The sequence below is a fragment of the Plecotus auritus genome (assembly GCF_963455305.1).
Source record: "Plecotus auritus genome assembly, chromosome: 2".
NCBI classification, from domain to species: domain Eukaryota; kingdom Metazoa; phylum Chordata; class Mammalia; order Chiroptera; family Vespertilionidae; genus Plecotus; species Plecotus auritus.
The window spans coordinates 22,180,622-22,204,585 of NC_137771.1; the positions used below are offsets into that span (position 1 = coordinate 22,180,622).

At 44.6% G+C, this 23,964-nt stretch overlaps 1 protein-coding gene across 4 annotated transcripts in view; it reads right to left on the minus strand.

The window, feature by feature from the left end:
- CSMD2 (CUB and Sushi multiple domains 2) overlaps positions 1-23,964 on the minus strand; it is a gene marked incomplete at its 5' end in the record, with an annotated part of 547,039 nt that overhangs the window by 421,691 nt on the left and 101,384 nt on the right. For all 4 annotated transcript variants that reach the window (XM_080658115.1, XM_080658114.1, XM_080658113.1 and 1 more), the window contains one exon: positions 18,592-18,704. In XM_080658115.1, the coding sequence (XP_080514241.1) occupies positions 18,592-18,704 (113 nt within the window). The remainder of the gene's footprint in view (positions 1-18,591; positions 18,705-23,964) is intronic.

Genomic DNA, 23,964 nt, shown 5'->3' on the forward strand with positions numbered 1-23,964 from the left:
CTCCTGCGTTGAGCATCTGCCCCCTGGTGGTCAGTGCGCATCACAGCGACCGGTCATTCAGCTGTTTGGTCAATTTGCATATTAGCCTTTCATTATATAGGATTATTAATACTGAACCTTGGAGCTCTTCACACTCCCCATCTGGCCTCTTGCCCCCAGACTTGGCTCAGGCTGCCCTTTCTGCCTGGAAGGCCTTCCTCTGCCCTTCTTCACTCCTCCCTGACTCACTGGCCCTCTTCCTTTAAGATTCAGATATGGTGGCCCTGCTCCCAGAAGGAGCCCAGGCAGAGTTACGGTCCACCACACCCTACAATTGGATTCTAATGATAATGCCTACCATCTGCTGAGCATTTACAATGGGCTAAACTCGTGGTCGGCAAACTGTGGCTCGCGAACCACATGTGGCTCTTTGGCCCCTTGAGTGTTTGGCTCTTCCACAAAATACCACGGCCTGGGCGAGTCTATTTTGAAAAAGTGGCATTAGAAGAAGTTTAAAAAATTTGGCTCTCAAAAGAAATTTCAATCATTGTACTGTTGATATTTGGCTCTGTTGACCAATGAGTTTGCTGACCACTGGGCTAAACAGTTTTTCTGCATTCTCCTATTTTATCTTCATTATAACTCTGTAAAATTAGTTCCACTGCGATCACCAGTCTATAAATGAGGACAGTGAGGCTTAGAGAGGTTCACTGACTTCCCCAAGGTCACAAAGGTCATAACCAATGGAGCTGGATCTGAATCCAGGTGGATAAATGCCAGAGCCTGCCACACCCACTCAATGATTCGTTTCTGCATCTCCCTCTGCCTCAGGAAGGCCTGGTATTTTCTCTCATCCTTTAGGTCTCTGCTTCCTCTAGGAGGCCTTCCCTAGCCTAGCCACCTTAAGTCTGGTTTGGACACCCATCCTCTGTGCTCCCACAGCCCCCATAAACTCCAGCACAGCCCTGTTCACTGTGCCGTGACTGCTGGCCTGTCCCCCAGCTGGACTGGGAGCTCCATGTGGGCTCAGGCAAAGACTACTTTTAATCACCAGTGAATCCCCACCGCCTTGCACTATGCCTGTAATTCCTGATCAAATTACTGCATGCTTTGCTTCCTTCCCCACCAGAGGCTGAACACTGGTCTAACAACCTGTCTAATAACTTCCAGATGTAAAGGTGGGTAGAAGTGGACTGGTGTCGAAACTGTCCAAGGTCCGGAAATAAGTAAACTGGGCATTAGAAGTCCTAATTTCCACTTGTTTCGGGTGATGTTTTTAAGTGCTTTCATCAAAATAAAAAATTAAAATGCTGTCCATGGGCACCTTCTCATGAGTCCACCCTTTCTCCACCCAAGTTCTCTGGGCCTTTCCACCAGTTTTGTTTACTTTTTATTTCCAATAGTGAATGTCTATAAACATTTTCTGAAAGACTAAATGAGTTGAATGAAAAAGAAATAATCTAGATGTCAGGAACCTGAGTGTTAGAACCGGTTCAGCTACTAACAGTGAGACTATGGACAAACTTGGCTGGGGTCAGTTTCTTCATCTGAAAATTTGGGAATATAGGCTGAATGATTCAGTTTTCTTCTAGTTGTAAAATAGTCTATCAGGGTCTATGTCATCTGGACCTGTGACCTCTGTGATTCTGCCTCCTATTCACGTCCCCCGAATCATCCCCTCACTCCCTACTGCTCCCTGAGCATGTCAGGGCCACCTCAGGGCCTTTGTACATGCCATTATTCCTGCTGCCTGCAACAGTCTTTCCCTAGACACCTTCTTGGCTCACTACTTCACCTCCTTCAGGTTTTCACACAAATATCACTTTCTCAAAGAGGCTTCCTTGGGCTACCCAATCTAAAATTTTGGCCTGTTTCTCTGCTTTGTAGTGTACTTTTGCACTCATTAACATTGATATACTTACATTTTCCTAATTTGTCTGTCATCTGCTCCATATACCAGAATGTAAGCTCTATAAGGGCATTTATTTTGTTCACTGCTATAAGCCAAGAATTTCAAATTGTGTCTGGCACATAGTAGTTGCTCAGTAAATACTGATTAAATAAATGAATGTTTCTCCAACAAGAACACACAATCCCATAAATGAAGCCAGTGAAATATTGTCAAATCTCAGGCAGCTCTTTCATCTTAGCTGTCAGGGCTTGGGAACAGAGGTGACACGTCTGCTTCTCCCCTGGCCTCTCTGCATTTCACCGTAACCAGGACCAGCCCTGGCTTTCTTGGAGCTCCCACACACTACATATGTCTGTCCCTAAGGCCTCGCTTGACAGGAGACTCTTCTTAAATGTCTTTTTTTTTTTTTTTTTAAGAAAAGTCTAATGATTAGCCTTTAGAAAGAAGCCCCATGCCAAGCCCATGCCACAGGTTCACTATTGTTCTCCGTGTGCTAACAGGGACATTTCCAAAGACACAGCCACGGGAACCGCCGCTCAGATCTGCATTCTGGGGACCGCTGCTTTGAAAGCACACATCGCGGGTTTCCTTTCAAGTATTATCACTCACTGTCATGCCCGCTATGGATTTTTCAATCCATAGTCCTCGGGCAGTAGGTGCCTGCCAGGCAGAGATGAGCTTCTGCCCCCTATGCTGTGGACGATCCTTTGTCTTTGCTGCCAACAGCCTCCCAGCACCCACACACACCATGGGCCTCGCTGCCCAGAGGGATGTCTTCTCAGCAACACAGGCCTTCTCTCATTTCTCTTAGGACAGTGGTCGGCAAACCGCGGCTCGCGAGCCACATGCGGCTCTTTGGCCCCTTGAGTGTGGCTCTTCCACAAAATACCACGGCCTGGGCGAGTCTATTTTGAAGAAGTGGCGTTAGAAGAAGTTTAAGTTTAAAAAATTTGGCTCTCAAAAGAAATTTCAATCGTGTACTGTTGATATTTGGCTCTGTTGACTAATGAGTTTGCCGACCGCTGTCTTAGGACCTCGAGATAGGACCCACCAGCTCTCCCCCTGTCCTGAAACCTTGCATCTCTCTGCTCAGTCAGCACATCCTGAGTGCCTGGGGGGCATCTGCTCCAGGAAGACAGGAAGGAAGGAAGAGAGCTGGTAAAAAAAAAAAAAAAAAAAAAAAAAGTGCAAAAAAGGGTGAAGAGCCTTCTCTGAAAGCCTCAGGCAAATGCAGCTTCAGGGAGTAGAAAGAATCTCTCTTCCCTATCTCTCCTCTTGTTCAAAGTCATCTCAACTAAACTGGTGGCTAAATACTGTCTGCATTCAGAGAAGGCTCCTCAGGCAGGCTCCCCCCATGCACCTGCCTCCCCACCAGGTCCTCCTGGGCCTGCCAGGAGTCTCACACCTAACAGTCCCCACTGAGCTCCCGATCTCTGCACTCCCAAGCCTGCTCCACCCAGAGGCTTCCCTGTCTCAGTTCATGGCAGCGCCATGTTGCTAGTGTTCCACCCTTGGAGCTACCCTGAACTTCTCTCTAATGCCGCACATCCAATCTGTCAGCCGATTCTGTTGGCTCCACTTTCAAAATCTACCAGGAATAGACCAACTTCTCAGCCTCTCCACTGCTACTCCCTGGCCTGTCCTTCCTGGTCTCTCACCTGCTTCACTGCAGTGGACTGCTGGGAGTCTCCCTGCCCCCCACCTGGCCCTCCTTCAGTATCAGCGCAGACGCAGCAGCTGTTTCACGGAAAGTCAGATCAGGCCTCCCTCTGCTCAGAATCCACTAATGGGCCCCACTACACTCAAGCAAAAGCCAAGCCCTTCCATAATGTAAAGGCTCTGTCTGATTGGTCCCTTCTTCCCTCTCAGAGTTTATCACCTCCTACCACCCTCCCATCACTCACTACTCCAGCCACACTGGCTCATCTCTGCTCTTCAAATGTGCCAGGCCATCTGTCACCTTAGGGAATCAGGGGGTGCTGTTGACTCACCCGGAAATCCCCCAGGAGATGGTGGTGTGAACACCAAAGTCCATCTAGGGATCTCTTTCCCTTGGGCCCATGCGAGCGACCATCGTGCCCCACGCCCTCATCTCTCAGGCAGGTTCACAATGCATTACAGTTATTAGCTTTCTTATCTGTCTTCCCCAGTAGATCATGGTTGTGCAAGGTCAAGGATTGTATCGTACTCATTGTGTTTTCCCAGGCCCCGTTCAGAGTAGGTATTCAATGCAAGTTTATGAATGGATGGATGGATCAACAGATTGCTGAACAAACAAAAAAAAACAACCGCAGGTTTTCATAACCTTTAAAGTGTTTGGGACATTTTCTCCCATTTGTACTTTACTAGACAGCGAGAAACCAAGGAATATATGCTGTGTTTCCGGAGGCCTCACAGAAACCAGCCAGTCCAGGTGCTGCCTCTAAGCTGGGTCCCTGCTGGTCACCAGGACAGCTGGGTGTGCAGCACAGGAGAGAGAACGTTCTTCCTGCCTGTGAAGGGTGGAGCTGCTAAAAGCACAGCCTTCCAGACACTATTCCCCCAAAAAAGTGAGAGCTTCTTCTCACATGTCACCCTCCATTTGAGACAGACATGGACATTTAAGAAGAGTCTCCTGTCATCCTGGAACAAGAAGGGATCTTGGAAGAGGAAGCAAATGAAATCCCATTGGGCATGGCTATAAATGAGCATCGCTGTTATCTCACTGTGTGCAGGCATCAGCTCCATTTCACAGTTGAGAAAACTGAGGCACAGAAATAATACAGTGTATTCTCCAGATAACTATAGTAAATGGCAGATTAACCTAAGGACTATTTGGTTCCACACTACAAACTCATTCTACCACCTTGGCTGTTTCCTGCTTCTCCCCCACCCACCACCCACCCCAGCCTTCAGAAAGGGGTGAGAGACTAACTAGGTGAGATGAATGAGCGGGGCATTATGGGCACTAGGGTCTAGCTAGGCTAATGTCCCAGGTGAGGCTGCCATACCTTCTCAGACCCTCCACAGATCCCTGTTTGGATCCCAAAAGGGCCGAGTGTGTGTCAGAAAGTGAGTTGTGGAGTGGGGGGAGGGGGAATGGCCATGTGCCAGTCTTAGTGTTAATAAGGTTTGACAGGCAGGGCCTAGGCCAATACTGGAGATTAGAAAAGCACTTTAGAATCAAAGTCAATCAAGTTAATGAATGGGGAGTTACTGATTTAAAGTCGTGAGTTACAGAATCACAGAGTCATTGAATTAGCAACTGAGATTTGCCATGAATTTTAGAAGGCACCTAGGGAGCTCCTCCTGCATCCAATCTAGCCCATCTTCTCACACCAAAGAAATCCCCAGCAGAAAAAAAGTGTGTGTATGTGTGTGTGTGTGTGTGTGTGTGTGTGTGTGTGTGTGTTCTTGTGGCCTGGGGTCTAGTGGTTCAAGCCAGGTTGGCTGGTGACCAGCAAGACCTATCTCTGATGTTTCCTGCTCTGTCTTTTAAAAAGTATCCATTTGCATTCCTCCCTCCCTCTCCCTCTGTGTGTGTGTGTGTGTGTCTGCTTTCATACTGTACCTGTGGTAAGACTGGAAAATGCACCATGTTTAGCCTATAGATCTGTACACTCAAAACACACCATGTATCCCCCCTACACCAGGCTATGTAGCAAGTCACTGCCTTTTTTTTTCACATTTAACATTTAAATAGCTCAGAAATTGAGATGAGTCCCGCAATCAAGAATGTGTCCTAGTTTAACAGGCAGTGTTCTTTCTTTCTTTGTGGTACATAAACTAATGGTGCATCTTACAGTCGATGGATGTTAACTGATGAAATCCAGCACAAGCGCATTTTGAGAAGTATGCTAACGGCATCTATGGCTGAGTTTGCATTCAGACCCTGGTCTGAGCATCTCCAGAGATGGGAAGCGCATTACCTCCCGAGGCAGCCTGCTTCATGATAAGTAAAGCTATGTAAAGTTTCTTCTTGATTCTTGGTTGAAATTCACCTATATCTAACATCTATGCATTGGACATTGTTCTGCTATCTGGAGCAATCCAGAATAAACAGTTATTTGTCTTATCTGTGACAAATCTGCAAATCACTTCCAGGCCTTCTCTTTAACTGTTCTTTGTGAGATCATTATTTCTCTTAGTCATTACCCCAAACACCTACTCTTGTGCTAGGATCTTCAAAAGCACGTTACTACTGATTACTGCTTTATTATGTGAGTACCCTTCCTCTGAATGCACCTACCTTTGGAGATCTGGAGTCTATACTTCTATTAATAGCCATGTGACCTTTGGCTCACAGTGAAGCGAAACCTCTATGCAGCTTTCACATAAGCCAGGACTTATTTCACTGTTGTTTATCTTAGTTTACTCTTTGATTTTTGGATTTTCTCCTGTTTGCTCTATCAAACAATCAAACAAGCAGCCATACAGAGACACTTAAAAAAATTACCCACAATCTCACTGCCCTCTCATATCAATTGTTACCTTTTTTGTTCCTATGCAGTCCTTGTCCCTCTAAGACCTACTTTACATGGTTGTCATAAATATGGGGACATAATTTTTCATTCTGCTTTTTTCAGTGAAAATATCATAAACATCTTCCTGTAGTACTAAATAATGCCTTTATAATTTTAAATGGCTGCATAAATCCACTAGGTACATATACCATAATTTCCCTAGTAATCCCCCTATTGTTGGACATTTTTACAGTTTCCCATTTTTCATCATTATAAATAATGCTGAAATCAACACTTTCATGCTATATCTTTCTCCTTCTGTTGACTTATATTCCCAGGAGGGGAATTACTGGGTCAAATGACATGAGCATTTTATGACTCGATACATGTGATCCAGCTCAATTCTCAAAGGACCGCTTTACATCGCCACCAGAATGTGTGGCAGCCTGTTTCTCTGCAACAGCTCCAGCATTCGACCGGGGCCTCCCAAGGGTCTTCCAGCTAACTGACCAGGGATGAAATGAATGTCCTTTTATTGTTTTAATTGGTATTACACCGATTATTAGCAAGGCCGAAGAGCTTTCCTGCATATTTATTCACTGACTCTATTTCCTCTGGTGTGAGCTCCAGGTTCCTTCCTTACTTGGGTACCTGTGGGCTGTTTGTGTAATATGGAGAGTAACCCTTTCCTGCCATATCTGGCACAATAGCATTCAAGTCAGTTTTTCTTTCCCTTCTAAATGGTTTTTATTGTACAGAACTTTTGCATTTGAATATAGTCAGATTCGTGCATCTTTTTGTTAGATTCTTTAAAGTACAATGCTAAGCACTGCTCTCTGTTATAGTGGCATGTTTAATTAAGATTCAATAGTCCCAGCTGTGTGAAATTATTTTATTCCTTTTTGCAGACTCAAGTCAAACCGCCTGGGTTTAAACCCACATTCTACCTCTTACTAGCTGTGTGACTTCAAGTAAGTTACTTAACCTCTCTGTGCCTCATCAATAACATGGGGATCATAACAGTGCCTACCTCACAGGAATGTTGTGAAGATTACATGTTAAAACGTAAGGCACTATGAAGAGCACCTGGTGCCCGTAAGGCCGGCTTTCATTATAATTCTTACAGTCACTGTCCAACGTGCTGGCCCACTTGACTCTCTGTGCCTCTTCCTTTCTGTGGGGTCAGGGATGGTGGGAGGAGCGAGCTTAGAGAACTATGTGGGACTTATTTTGAGAGGCAGCACCGAGTGGAGAGAGGTGGACTTTGGAACCAAACAGACTTTCCCTCTGGGCATGACCCTAAGGTGCCCTATAACCTCAAATAGATAACCTCTCTGAGCCTCAACTTCCTTATCTGTAAAATGGGATCCTAAGCTTGCTCAGGAGGCAGTGATGTGCTGGTGTCTGTGACGCTCTCAGTCCCTGCCAGGCCTGCCAAAGGTGCTCAACCAGTGCTGGCTCCTTTGCTTTCCTCATCCCAGGGGCTCCGGGCTTATGATCCCGTGGTTTGTATGAGGACACGGGACTGTGGACAACTCCTGTTCTCTAATGTGATAGTTTCAAGGGGAAGGGGAGAGATGTAACCTGTCCAACACCCGATCTCCAAGTTAGAATCTCCCACTAAGGCGGCAAGTACTTTTCTCTCCTCCTGTCACAATGAAATGTCAATGGCTTCAACCCTCAGTCATCCACCCTGATGAAGGGAAGGGCTGGAAAGAATAATTCAAAACAGTGGCTAATCACCCCCAAATGATCAAATAATGGGAAGAGAAACATTCAATCTGATATTTCTGTTTGTTCTCCCCACTGATGCTCAGCTCATGGGGTGGGAAATAAGTCACTCCGAGGAAGAAAGGCATGTGTACCCTGAATTTCCAGGGCTTGAAGTCAGTGGAAGAATCTCTGACAGGGTTACCAGGTCATGAGGAGGGAGACAGCTGTGTGTCCAGCTGTAGCCACTCTCAGAGCAGGACTTAAAAGCAAATCCTCTGACACCCCCACCCCCGACCCAAATGGGAGGAATCACATTCGGTTCCCCATCCAGTGGTGTTCCCCTGCCTCTCAGAGGGGCCGGGAGTGGGCAGCAGCAGTGGTCCCAAATAAGGACGTTTGGGTTCTATGAGCTCCCCTGCCGGGGGCACAGAAGCCGGGGGGAGGGTCAAGACTGGGGCATCCTGCAGCCTCCTAAGAAAGGGCATTTATCAGATGAAGACCTGTGCTAATAGGTGTCAAATAGAGTTCAATGCAGAAAATTGAGAAGTAATGAGACTTAGAGCTGAAAGAATAAATTAAGAAGTGATCACATGGCCAGCGTGAGCCACCACACGAATGCTGAAAAGGAGGAGCCCTGCCAGTCGGAGAGCCCTGGTTCGGAGAAGAGGTCAGACTGATGGACCCATCCCAAATGAGGCTGAGGGGCGGTCAAAAGCAATTAAGCAGTGACCATATTTCATCAGTTCTAGGGTGCACATTTTCTCCTAATTTAATACCTTTGAAGTTAGGATGCGTCTTACAATCAATGGCATGTCAGACTTTAATTGGCAGCATTTTTTCTCTCTTAGTAGTACATCAAATAAAGTGGTGCATCTTGTATAACTGAGGGCATCTTCGAGTCAATGAGAATACGGTCCCAGGTACCTGGAGCCAATCTCTTTCCTTGTCTGGGTCTTTTACATTGGGTGAGATGATCACCTATCCACTTACTTATTGAATCATTATTTATTGAGCATCTACCATGTGTGACATCCTGGGCTCAAGCCCACGTGGTTGCTTTTTGAGTGTTTCTTCCACACCGGGCGCTATTAGGAACTCTTCACACCTGTTGCCTTATTTGTTCCTAGCGATGATCTTACAGAGTAGAGATTATTGTTACCATTGTTCTTCTCTGACAGGGGAGGTCACAGGAGGTTAAGTGACCTGCTCTAAGTCCCACATGGGCTACTAACAGGCTGACTTGGGAGTTATTCTCCCTTCGGGCCCTGAGGTCATAATCGGTGTGCTGCTGTGGGTTCCCGCCTGTCCAAAAACACGCACAGGAGTACAGAAGGCAAACGAGGAACAGGAGATACACAGGTGACCCATGAGAAGGAAGGAGACATCAGGGAGCTAAGAGAGACGTAAAGGAGTGCATGCACCGGGGCAGATGCCTTGATTTGGTTAAGCAGACACTGGAAGGAATAAAAGGAAGAGCAGCAGGGTGGAGTGGGGAAGGTTCAGGAGAGGGGGCTCTATGCATCTAAGGAGTGAGCGGGAAGACAGTGGGGTCTGAAGACTGGATAAAGTCCAGGGTGGCTGGAGGAGGGATGATGCCCAGGGCTTCATGGCCAGGTAAGGAGTTCGTACTCCATCCTGGAAGCAATTAGAGGGTTTGAAGTGAAAGTTCTCCAAGATCCTTGCACCCAGCATCTAATGATTTGCTGAATCCTGAGAGGAAGGCTCTGGAGCAAGGCCACCATATACAGTTGTTTGGGTTGAGTACTGCAAAGGGAAGCCTGTGCAGAGTGATGATGAGAACAAAAGCCCAGCCTATACTCCAACCACTAAGCCACGTGCTCACAGGGCTGTGTCCCCTCAGAGTGGCCACTTGTGCTAATTTGCACAAAACCCCAATAGGAACTAGCAGGGATCCAGGTTAGACAAGGCAAGCACTAGCTACTATTGTGGTGTCCCTATGTGTGTCAAGGCCTGGACTACGGTACCCTGGTGAAGGAAAACAAAATGGGTGACACTCTTTGTTCTTGGAAGGCCACAGGGCTTGAGCAAAGGTTTTATCATGTGAAAGAATTTTTTTTCACTCCCACAAAACACACCAGGCCTTATTATAATAGCTTCCTTTTACTGAATGCCTACTATGTGCCAAATGTCATGCTAGGTGCTTCCCATACCTTACCACTAATGCTCACATACCCCTGGAAACCAGGAGAGGGCTATCCCACTTTCCATAGGAGGAAGCCCGAAGGTTCAGTGTCTTGCCCAAGCTCACATAGCAGGGACATGGCAGAGCTCACATCAAATCTGCACAGACCCAACTAGGCAGCCCAGCGATTTTCTCCTCGTCATGGGGAATTGGTATTTATTGAATACAGACTCTGTGCCAGGCATCTCCTATGCATTAACTCTTTTAGTCCTCATTACAGACCACTGAGGTGGGACTTACACTTTCTCTTCTGGAAACAAACAACAACAAAAAAGCAGCTCAGGGAGATTGGGAGACTTGCCCAACGCTCATAGCTAGCCCAGGCTTGAACCCACCTTTTTCCAATCCCTGCTCCTCTATTCTTACTCCTCTCCAACTATTTTAGGTCTCAGAGCTCCTTGTAGGTAGGTGCCACTTCTCCATTCCTATTCCTCAAATTCTGCTTTGAGACCTGACATAGAGCAGGTGTGCAGCATATATTTGTTGAATGAATGAGTGAACGAACGAACGAACAGGGACAGAAGTAAATTAGATGTATACCTTACCTGCAGGTAATCTAGCAACCTGAAAATGCCCCTTCCCCTTCATCGCTATAACTTTGGACACCCCAATGTGAGCAAGTTCAGGACACTAGAGTTTGTATGATATCATCTTCAAGGTATGCTAATACCCTTCCCCAAAGGGGGAAATATCACTATGCATGATGAACAGTTTGTGGGATTACTGAAGACGTGATATGAAATTCATCCTGATTCCCCACTTATTGAGAAGTGCTGCCCAATTTGTCTCAAATGTCACATCTCTATGTATTAATCTGCTACTCCACAGTACTGATTAAGAGGAATATTCTGCAACTCCCAAGGCAGAGCCACGGAAATGGAGCAAGTTCACTCAGGAAGTGCACACCATCCCTCCTGGGCAGAGGAAATGGACATTCATCACCTCCCGCCCTCGAGGAGGTCTTGCCAGGCCTGCTGTTCTGGCCCTCAGTGGCCTGAATGGTGCAAATTGCATATTCAGTATATATATAGTTGAATAGCTTCCATTAGCCCAGTTTTGAGATGTCTGCATAATGTCCCAGAATTGGGGAACTCTTTCAAAATGAGGAAATTATCTGAGGCTGAGACCAGGAAAAAGGAATCAGCAGGTCTAATTCCAGGAAGGAATGAGTCAGAAGGGATCCATTTCTGGGCCCCGATTTCCCTGTTTGCACAGGGGTGTGACCACCTTCAACTCTGCTTCCACCTGCAGAAGCCAGGAAATGACACTCATCCTGAAGCTCCCTCCAAGCCTGCCTCTTCTGGTAGAGCAACAATGGGGTGCTCCATTTCTGTCTGTCTGTCCCTCACACATATGTCTGTCTGATCCTGTTGCACCATGCTGCGGTTCTTGCACACAGATGACATCACTGACCTTCCACAGGTGGCGAAAGCACACCAAGGTGTTCTTTCAGAAGTGACACTGAATTGGGCTCTTCTTCCTTCCCTGTCCCCTTCCTCTTTGGGAACGTGGGGGAATAGGGAGAGAGGAGACAAATGGTGACTGAAAATAAGGCTTGGATGAAAAATCAGGGAATGCATACAGTAGGTGCTCAACAAACATTAGCTTAATTAATGAAAGAATCTCTACCACGAAGTTTATGTGTGATGTCTGGGCTGTTTTTCAGATGGATGAGGGGATCAAGGGTGGGCTTCAGGGTATCCGAATTATATTAAAAAATATGGAAAAGTGTCGTGTTCATTTGTATGTGCATGCATGTGTATGTGTGTAGGTGTCTGTTTGGAAAGACAAAGTCTACGGCCTACTGAATGTGTTACTGGAATCTTTAGCTCTATCGCCATCATCTCTCTAATACAGAGAAAAGAGGCCATGAAAAGACTGTGTCCGGCCTTGACTTCTTCAGCTCCCATCCGCCAGGTGACAGGGCCCGAGACCTCATCCCCATCAGACGGGTACTCTCTCTGGCAGTGCTAGGCTCCTGGATATGGAGAATCTTCCGGTCCTTCCCCAAAGAAGCCACAGCCTGTTTGTAAGACTAGACACACCATGAACAATTGGTGTGTGGATTTGATGCAAACTCAGGAGCCGGGGGGGCTGGCAGTGGGGTTGGGACTGGGACCTCTGGACTTGATGTACCTTTCCTTCCATCTCCTAAAGAATCTCAGTTAAGTAAAGTCAGGATGAAGGTGACTTCATTAACTGGCTGACATTTATAGAGCCTGATAGTTTGCCAGGCCCTGTCACCAAGCACGTTATGTGAACCCGTGTGTTCTCTTCTTTGATTGTCACAACTCCTCTATGGAGTACTATTATTATCCCGATTTTACATATGTGGAGGCCAGAGCTCAGGGAAATAAAATAACCTGCCTAATATCCCATAGCAAGTGAGTGACAAAGATGGGACTGGATGCCAGATATGTTTGAACTTAGAACCTGAGGTCTTCATCATTGCATTCTGCCACCTCTGCCCTGATGGTTACAAGGGAGTTTGCAAAAATAAGATTCTTCATCATTCTAGATTCTATGAGGATAGAGTAAGTGAACTAGAACAGGTTTGATGTTTAGGGAAGCCCTCTGTATTCTGAGAGTAAGATGACAAGATGACAGATTTAGCTAAACAAAAATACCTGTTTTTAGATGTAGATGATTCAATAGATCTAACTGACCAAGACCAGCACTCAGAGATGGGTTCTCCTTCACAAACAGGTCAGAGCATTGGCTCAAGGGTAATGCTGATAAAATGCAAAGGTGCAACCAGGATTAGGCATGAAAAACCTGCAGGGACTCTTAATCTAATTGAGATTTTTCGGATCTGCTTTTAATTCTTGCTTACCTGCTGATCAGTATGGAACAGACAGAAACAATCCCATACAACCTTTGAGAGCTGTGTGTGGAGAAGGGGAAGCCTAGGGATGGGGTGGGAAAATCATGTCCAAATAGCAGCAAGAAACCTCAGGAGAGACACAAGGAGGGCAAACTGGGGAGTAATAGGTTTCCACACACTCAAAGAGAGAGACAGAAGGACGCAGAGTGAGCGTTAGCAGGTCAGAGACAGAAAGACACTCATGGAAACCAAGACAAACACTAGTGAATTCCAAAGGAATTTAAAAGTGACATGGAACAAAAAAACCCTCTGAAATAATAAGATGAACATGTAAATGACTATTTATCTGATCTTGGTATAGGAAAGACCTTTCCAAGCATGACACCAAAGGTAAAATAAAAATTAAATTAAAAAGCTTTAAATTACTGGCATAAAAATTAAAACTGCTGCACATCAAAAGGAAACTCATACCATTAATATCCTTAATATGCAAAACCACTTACAAAAAAGATAAGAAAAAAATCCCAACACCTGAAAAGAAAAGTAGGCAGAGGCAGGGACAGACAATTTACAAAATGATATACAAATGACCAGTAAGTGATGACAGGTGCTCAACCTTCTCTATCATCAAAGAGATGCAAATTATAATCACAAATGAGGCTGCATTTTTCACCCACTTTAATCAATGAAACTGATTTGAAGCTCACCAACATACAATGTAGGTCAAGTGCGGGAAATGGGCCCTCTTGTGCGCTGTTGGTGGATGTGTGCCTCAGTATAACTGTTCTAAAGACGCTGTGCAATTATGTATTAAAACATAAAAATCTACCCCATCTTTGACCCAGCAACTGCACTTCCAAGAATTTATTCTAAGAAGATAATTAGATGAGGGTTTAAGTTGTATGTACAAGGATATTCTTCACCTAAATGTCCACAGAAGATGACTGGTTAAATAATTATGGTATATGCAAACCACAACGGCTATCTCCCTGAGAGTCATTAGGAAGGACAAATCAGGACTACTTTTATTAACACAGAAAAATGTCGGCCTCATTAATCAGATTACAGAACTGCACATGTAGCATAACCCCAAGTGCACATGGATGTGTCTGTGCACATGTGTGTGTGTATACAGAGAGCTGTCTAGATGTGCACTCCCTGGAAGGGCAGAGGTGTGGCCAGAACTCTATAATAGATGGGCAGCCCCAGCTGGGCAAGCAGGAAGGGACAGATCTGGGAGTCAGGAGGAGGGATGAGTGGGGTGAGGGCTCCTGGGGAATCAATGCTAAGAATGTGATTGCCAAATCTAGCAAATAAAAATACAGGATACTCAGTTAAATTTAAATTTCAAATGAACAATAGATAATTTTTTTAGTATAAGTATGTCCCAGCTAATATGTGGGATATACTTATACAAAAAAATACCAAATTTTAAAAATCTGAATAATTAAAAATTCACATGAGCTGGGCATTCTGTACTTTATCCAGCAACCTGAACTGAGAAGCTCTGGAATACATCTCTTGCTGCCTCCCTGGAATGACCCAGGCCAGCCTGTGTCATTCCCTGCTGCCGACTTAGCTCCGGTTTACCGGCCTATGAAATGGAGTCACCAATCTCTGCCTTACTCCAGGAGTTTTGCAAGGAGCACAAGGTAAGAGAACAGTGTAGTCTTTAGCACCAGAAAAGCCATTTCTGACCATTAAGTAGCCTTAAGCTGAGCACAAAACTCCTGAGTCCCAGCTCGTACATCTGTAAGATGTAGATAGCGATGTCTGTCCACCAGGCTGTCATGGGGATTAAATGAGATAATGTATGTTCAGTGCCTGGCATACAGTTAGCGCTTAATACAAGCTGACCCCCTTCCCCCAGTCCTTGGCTGCAGCCCATGCTCTTGCTCCCTGGGATTGCAAATCAAGCATCTCTTATCTTCTCGGGATTTGACAACTGGCCTTTTTGATCTTCCCCTTGAAGCAGCAGCAGCTATGAGCTGACACTCTTCACCCGACTTCACCTTTCTCCAAAATCCCAGTAGCAGTCAGTTCCTTATCTGCACTTTTCACTCTCCTGAACAGGGTGGAGGAGGAACAAACTCGCTTTGATAGCAGACTATCAGGGATGTCAGCCAATGGGGGCCATCAAGTGCAGGGCCTGGTGTCATTTTGAAATGGGTATGGTGACTTACTGAAAACAGACTCTAAGGAAGCTGAACTGAGTGCGGGCAGCACAGGTCAGTAGGGGGCCCCTTCTATGCAGCCTGTCTGCCTGCATGCCTGTCTGTTTGCTGCTGTTCAGCACATGATGAAGGCGAACTCTGCAACGGAAGACATGGCTGACTTCCTTCCTTGAGAGCCACATCTTCATAGTCCTTTTGACTACTGTCTCTTGCTGTGCCCCCACAATAAGGCCCAAGGTCAGTTATAAGCTCAAGAAGCTAGTGTTTATCAGCCAATTCCCAATATGGGATTGTCTGGTAAGTCCAGTAATAGCAAGGGCCCAGGCCACCCTGTGGGTGCATGTACCTTAAGCAATATTCCCAGCAGTGGCTGCCCCTCCTGGCTCCTCCCACCTTCCCTCCTTGCCCCTCTACTTCGGCTGTTCCAAAAATCAGTGCAACTTCCACTTTTCCAGATGCACATACTACCCCGTGGTCCAGTCCTAAGGCAGATCCATGTGGCTTGGTGATAACCCCAGCCTTGGCTTCTCTGTGCCTGACCCCGCTGTCAGCACAGACATCTGCTGGTCAGCACACAGACAGCAGCCACACAGACTGCAGAGTCGGCAGAAACCAGGGACTTCCTCAGCTATAGCAACCTGTTTGCACCAGTCCAGGACTTGACGGGGGCCCTGCCTGCAAGGCTTTGTCAGCTTAGTGCCAATGACTTAGAGAGCTGACACCATCATGTGGCTGATGTAGGACAGGCCCTTGCTTCTGCCCTTGGTCCTCCTGTGGAATGCATTCTCCCGACTGGGCTGCCTCTGAGGGTGCTGGGCAGGTGGGAGGAAGGACCCATGGGCTTCTATTTCATGCTAATGGCTTGCAGCCTCCTTTGAAACTCAGGCCCTTTGTGAATCTAATGGAAGCTCTGGCTCAGCTCTGTGCAGCAGAACTTTCTGTAATGATAGAAATGCTCTCTATCTGTGCTGTCTACTAGGGCAGCCACAAGCCACATGTGGCTATTGAGCACTTGCTATGGGGCGAGTATGACTGAGAAACTGAACTTTAACTTGTATTTAATTTTGATTAGTTTAAATGTAAATAGCCTTGTGTGGCTAATGGCTACTATGTTTCATAGCACAGCTCTCATAAAGGGCCAGAGCAAATATTTTAGATTTTGCAGGCCATATGGTCTCTGTGGCAATAACTCAACTCTGAAGTTGTAATCCATGCAAACAGTCACAGACAATATGTCAACAAATGGGCTTGTCTGGGTTCTAATAAAAGTTTATTTACAAAAAGGAGCCAGCGGCTGGATGAAGCCCTTAGGGAGGGAGGAGGCCTAGTTTGTTGATCCCTCTTCTAGACCCTTCCTAGGAAAAAATACATACATCCTTATACCTTCAGAATTTTGCCTCTAGTTACAAGGGGTCTGCAAACCTTTGCTGCCCAACTACAGACCCTGCCCATGAAGTCCAGGCTGGAGCCTCTGGCTGCAAAAGGCCCTGTGAATGCAACCTCAGAACTGCTCTGCCCAATGAGAAGTGCTGGCACTGTTCCTGGGTGGGGCCAGTGAGGTCAGCAAGTAAATAGAACTCTTTTTCTTAAAGCCTCATGAGAGCCTGGACCTCGGACAAATATCTCCAAGGAATATTGAAGGAGGCCACCATGAGGGCCCAGCTGTGCCCCTCAGCACAGCACACAGGATCGCTGCAGGTACCGACCGTGGTGCCACTGTCTCATTTCCCCAGCCTTCCCCAAACACAGCCCATCTCCCCAAGGCCAACATACTGTGGATGGAGCTCAGGGTCAGAGAGCTCGCAGGAAGCTCCTGAAGAGATCTCCCTTGGGAAGGAAGTTGTAGCTCAAACTTTGGAGAGAACTGGTTTGGGTTCAGGGCCAGAGGTTCATGGTAAAGATGCAATCAGGATGACCAAGATCACAGGCTTGATATTCGGAGGAACTGGTTGTTTTTGAAAGGAAATTGGGCTATCTCAGGAGACCTCCCTTTAAAGACACATAGGTTTTTTTCAGGAGTCCTTAGTTAAAGGCATGTGGAACTTTCCCTGGAGCCTCCTCAGGAAGCTTTAGTGAAAAAATAACAGACCTTCTCAGGAGCCTTTAATTGCTCAGGTTAAAGCATTAAACTGTGTCCCCCACAGCTCCAGGGGTGGATTAAGCCAAGAAGGTAAGATATGCCATCTTTCAGTGGTATATTTCTGCCAAGACAAAGGTGGAATCTATTTCTGTATTGCTATAGAATACAGATGCTATTCAAGAAAGCATCACTGCTTTTTTCAAATGATGAAAGTTTATTTAGACAGTTACAGAGGTAGTAGAAGTGAGCCAGCTGGCTGCACAGGCACAGGACACAAGTTACAAAGGCAGAAGAAGGGCTCTTGGAGCTCAGGAGAGAGAAAGGCAAAGGTAAGGGGCCTGGTGGAAGAAGACGGGGAGGGAAAGGCAAGGGTGAGGGCATGCTCAGAGAGGCAGAGGGAGCCAGCGTCACTTATTTTTCAAGTTCTTGGAGGCAAGAGAAAGCAATCTTTAGAATATCTGGCATGCTTTACTAGGGTATTATGTCATTACTGTTATTAATTATCATTAACAGTCTTAAAATAAGCCCATTAATGATCTCAACACGAAATAGCAGTGTGGGTCTTAGCCAAGAGCACCATAATTACCTATTAATGAGATGTAAATTTCCCAGGGAAATGACAGAGATCCAGAAGTACCACCTTCTGAACTAACGTAATAAAGTTAATAATAATAATAGTGTATAATCTGAAGATATTAGTGTTAATTTGAATGCTAACACCATATTTAAACAGGCTGAGAGAAGTGGAAATTATTTGCATAACTCAAACCAAGAAACCCTAATCCATGCTATTAAGGAAAAAGTAGCAATTGTTCTTCTCTGAATGATATAAAACTGACTCTCTGCTGTCACTATATTGAGCAGAAATTTTTCTGCCTGTGACTTATTTTATTGCTTTTACTTAGGGTTTATATCGCTCTTATTTCCAAAACCAAGCTGATGTACCTTATACAATTAAGCCCAATAGAAAACAGAATTTAAAAAAAATAAGAACACAACAAAACCCAGTTAAGGGGACAGAGAAGTAGACATTACCAGGCCCTCAGGACAAACCATTGCCACTGGGCTGTGATTTCAATTCTCAGCTTCCTAGAAACACAGCCTGGGCAATTGAAGTAACTGAGTTACTAGTCAGTACCAGCCTTGTCAGGACAGGCACAAGCTCTGAATCGGAAGCAGCCCTTCAGGGCAACCAGGAGCACCACAGCTCTGCCTGTGGCTATTTCACTTCAGGCCCCTGTGTCCAGGGCTGAGGGGCACCTACCTTCATAGGTGGCGCGGAAGCCCTGCGCACTGACTGCGTAGTCACTGATGAGATGCAGAGAGAGGGTGGTGGCTGCGCTGACGATGGTGGCTGGCAGCTGAAAGCCTGTGAGCCTGAAAGACAAAGAGGTGCAATTTAGGGAGGATGACCCCCTTGGGAACTGTGCATCCAGTAAGCACTTATTGAGCACCTGTTGGATGCACAATGCTGACGTAGGCACAGGGAGGAACACAAAAGAAGCCAAATACCAGTCATATACAAGGTGTTCAAATAGAAAGTAGCGATGGAAACCAGGGGTCTTCTGCCACAGAAACATGAGGGGCCACTCCCCTGAAACTATGGGCTGTCCCTGACCTGGAGGCCGCCCTTGGGTATGTCTCTTCTCTTTTCTCCTCTTTGGCTGTATTCTCCCTGTCTCCTCCCTTTCTGGCTGAGGTCTTTTTAGGCTCTGGGTAGATTTCACCACAAAATGCACAACTAATAATTGCCAATAGACTGTATTTTTTCACAAATTGAGAAAGATATATCCAACTCTAAGTAGTAGAATGCTGATGCTTCTTTTCATACACCTTATTCTTTAAAAGGAATAAGGCTACTGCTTTTATAGAAATGATAAGTGCTGATTATTTTTAAAAGATGAAAGCAGAATAGAAAAAACCCAGTGCAATCTAGAAATGATCATCCTTGACTGCTGGCACAGAAAGAGATGGAAGGATCAATAGATGGGATCAGAGTCAATGCAATAATTTCATACAAATGGGATCATACTGTACTAGCTTTTAAAATTAAAATACTTAATTTTTTTTCCCTTCAAGTTAAGTGAAGAAAAAGAAATGGGTGAAGTGGACGGAATTATTGAACCTGAGGTAATGTGTTTAGCACAAGAGAATCATTTTTAAAAGATTCTCCTAATGTTAAAGAGATAAAATAATGAAGCTCTCAATGAATGCTTGGGGACACATTTTAGGAAAGCTGTCCACTGCTGGGTGTCCACATGTGTTGACCCCCACAGGTGACCCGATTGTGAATACAGGAGGTAGAGAGATAGCAGTCTCCTGTCCATCTGTGTCCTTTGTTCCCTATCTTAGGCTTGCCCTGCCTCCCCTGGCCCCCATCAAGGCTATGGGAGGGAATTCAAGGTTTACTCTTACCCCCATTCTTAAATAGTTTAGGGTATTTGTGGTGTTCCTGGTTCCCTCTCTATACCTCCATTGCTATATAATATCTGGATGCCCAGATATCCCTTGTAGAGTATGAGTACTGGGTTCAACAACTCAAATCAGATATTTATTAATGCCCACTGTGCTAGATGAAGCCCTTGCCCTTCCCACCATCCTAATCTTACAAGATTCGTATTAATACAGAATAGATTTGAGAGAAACAGAAGAAAAAGTGATCAATTGTGAAATGGGTGACCCAATAAGTCTCAAGGTCATCTTCTCTTCAGGTATAACATCCAGCAAAGGATCCCTACCTCACACCATGTTCTCTCCCCTTCCCTTTCTCTGTCTCCCTCACTTTCTCACATAGGTCAAAACTTATATTTAAAACAATGAAGCCATACATATTAGAAGGAAATACAGTATTTTTTAAATCATATTACACTAGAGAAGGTCTTTCTAGGGGTGACATATTTAGATGACTGCTATGGTTGCTACCTGCTCATCGTTCTTCTGGGGAGCTATTGTTTCATGGGGTCCTGACACGTACCCCACCTGCTCACGAGCCATGGAATTGGGCAAACAGCCAATTGTGGCATATCACTCATCTTTATGGACTGGCTTAAGGCAAGAAGGAGAGGGAAGAGGGCACATCATCCAGGTAGGGTCATTCTGAGTCTTTCCATGGGATATGACATACAGACTCGGGAAGTCCTTTATTTTTGGATTCTAAATCATTAGAATGAAAGGTTGGGGCTGCCAGCAGCCTTTTTATCATTACACAGAGCCTATCTTCTTTAGAAAAAAATGATATCCCACATAGATATAGACAAAGCTGAACAGTGAGGAGAGGTGAGACACAGAGACCTGATGACACACTGTTTAGATGCCTGATCCAGCCATGCAGAGATCTATCTCTGCAGCGCCTGGTTACCTAAGCCAACATTTTTCCTCCCTCCCTCCCTCCTTCCCTTCCTCCCTCTTCCCTCTGTCCTTCCTTCCCGCCTTGCCTTCCTTCCTTCCTCTTTCCTTTATTTTTGTTCAAGCTAGTTTGATTTGAGTTCTCTCTCTTGAAACTGACTACTATTAATAAAGCATGAAGCCCCAGAGGCTTTAAAGGAAAATACTGATTTCATTATGTGGAAATTAAAAGCATGTATGGTGAGCAAAAGAAACTATAAAAGAACATAATAAAGAGAAAGGGCAAATTGGGAAGATTATATATTATACATGATAGGAAGAAGGTTAGTATTCATAATCTATAAAGAACACTTATAAATCAATATGAAAAAGATACACAGGTAAGAGAAAAAAGGGCAAAAATACAAATAAAAACAGAAAGCTATCCATCTAATTAATATAAAAAACATGAAAACTAAATTCACAAGACTCATTTTTCATCTATTAGACTGGCAAATTTCCAGGGCTAAGGACAACAGAGTCTGTAGTTATCAAAAGGATGCTAAGGCTGAGTCAGAGTGGCTCAGTTGGTTGAATGTTGTCCTGTGCAATATTTGATTCCGGGTCAGGGCACATATCTGGGTTGTGGGTTCGATCCCTGGTCAGGGCACATATGGAAATCAACCTATCAATGTTTCTCACACTGAATGTTTCTCTCTATCCCTCTGTCCCTTCCTCTCTTTAAGAATGCCCTCGAATGAAGATTTTTTTAAAAAGAATAAGGAAATATGAAAAATTACACACATACATTTGACAGCTTAGATGAGACAACCCAGTTTTATGTAAAGCACAAACTACCATTACTTTCCCATATGAAATAGATAATTAGAATAGCACTAGTCCAGTGGTCGGCAAACTCGTTAGTCAACAGAGCCAAATATCAACAGTACAACGATTGAAATTTCTTTTGAGAGCCAAATTTTTTAAACTTAAACTTCTTCTAACGCCACTTCTTCAAAATAGACTTGCCCAGGCCGTGGTATTTTGTGGAAGAGCTACACTCAAGGGGCCAAAGAGCTGCAGATGGCTCGCGAGCTGCAGTTTGCCGACCACGGCACTAGACTATTAAGGAAATTTATTTCATAATTTAAAATTCACCTTCCACCAAATACATAGGCCCAGATGGTTTCCCTGGAGAATTCTATCAAATGTATAAAGAAAAATTAACACCAATTCTATTCAATTTCTTCCAGAAAATAGAGGAAGAACACTTTCCAGGTGCATTTGATGAGATCACTGTTAACCTAATACCAAAACCAAATTGTATGAGTAAAGAAAATTAAAGACCAATATCCTACATAAATATAAACAAAAATCCTTAACAAAATAATGGCAATGAGGATTCATCAATGTATAAAAATAATTATACACTATGGCCAAGTGGGGATTATTCTAAGGATGCAAGGCTGGTTTAATATTTAAAAATAAGTCAATGTAATTCATCATATTAACAGGCCAAAAGTAAAAAAAAAAAAAAAAATCACATGACCACATCAATTGATATAGAAAAAGCACTTGACAAAATTCAATATTCACTTATGATTAAAAAAAAAAAACTCTCAGAAAACTAAGACTAGAGGGGAACTTCTTCAACTTGATAAACAAAACCTACAAGAATCCTATAGCTAATATTGCATTTAATGGTGAAAGACAATACTTCTTCCCGAAGATTGAAAATGAGGCAAGGATCCAACAATCCAATTAGAAAAATCAGCAAAAGACACGAAGAGACATTTTACTAAAGAAGATAAAGGTTGGCAAATAAATGCATGAAAAACATTCAACATCATTAACCATTTGGACAATGCAAAGTAAGACCAGGATGAGGTATTACCACATACCATCAGAAGAGATAAAATAGAAAGTGACAACACCAATTGCTGGCAACAATAAGGAGCAACTGGATCTCTCACACATTGCTGGTAGAATGTAAAATGGCACAGCACTTGGAAATAGGCAGTTTCTTTTAAAAAGAAGTCTACACATACACTAACATCCTGGCCATTTATCCCAAAGAAATGAAAACTGTGTACACACAAAAACCTGCCCTTGATTGTTCATACTAGGCTTTTTTTTTCCTAATAGCCAAAACCCGGAATGACAAAAATGTCCTACAATAATGGGTGAATGACTAAACAAACTGAGGTACATCCATACCATAAAATATTACTCAGCAATAAAAAGGAATGGGTTATCAATACATTTAACAGTTTGATGGATCTCCATTATGCTGAGTGAAAAAAAGCTCATCTCAAAAGAATGACATACCAGATGATTCCACTTATACAACATTTTTGAAATGGCAACATTAAAGAGATGGAAGACAGACTCGTGGTTGCCAGGGGTTAGGGGCAGTGAGAGAAAGGAGGTGGAGTGACTAGAAAGGAATGGCACCAGAGAGATGATGACAGTACAGTTCTTTATCTTGACTGCAGTGGTGGTGACATGAATCAGCTCACATGATAAAATGACATGGACATATATACACACACTGCACCAATGTTACTTTTCTGGTTTGGATACTGTACTATAGTGACAGGTGTACCCACGGGGGGAAACTAGGAGAGTACATGGAACCACTCTGGACCATCCTTAAAACTTTCTGTGAATCTATAATTATTTCAAAATTAAAAGTTTAAAAAATTATATATGTGGCCTACACGGTTTTTCTATTGTACAGCTCCTCAGTCCTCCATTAGATTGACCTTAACTTAGTCTACCTAGTTTGAGCCTTGAGCTCCCATTTGGTCCTTGCCGGGCCCCTCCCTTCAGCGGCCTCCTGTTCATTCCAATCCCCTACAGTGCCCCCCCGCCCCACTCACACACATTCCTACAGCATTGGCTGGTTCCTTGGAAATGGACTGACCACCAGAACCAGAACCCTGGCCTCTAGGCCACCACTCACCTGTCCCTCAGCTTCCATGCACCAGATACCTTTTCCCGACCTCCAGATATTCATGTCTGCTGATGACAGATGCCTCCAGCATTAAAATAACAAATTGTCTCCAATTGAGCCAGACCTCTATCTGGATCTGATCTCTAGACCCCATCCTAGCTGACCCTGGTGCTCTCTACCTCCAAATGGGCCTAATCCATGGCAGCTGCCACTTGCTTCTTCCCCATGTCCACCAGAATATGCCCTTGGGTGCCCTTCCCGGACTCTGTCTGGGGTGCGGCTTTTCCTTCAACAACATACAGCTTCCTGGAGGAATCTCACCCCTCACAAGGCTTCTCCCATGAAGTCATCTCTGGG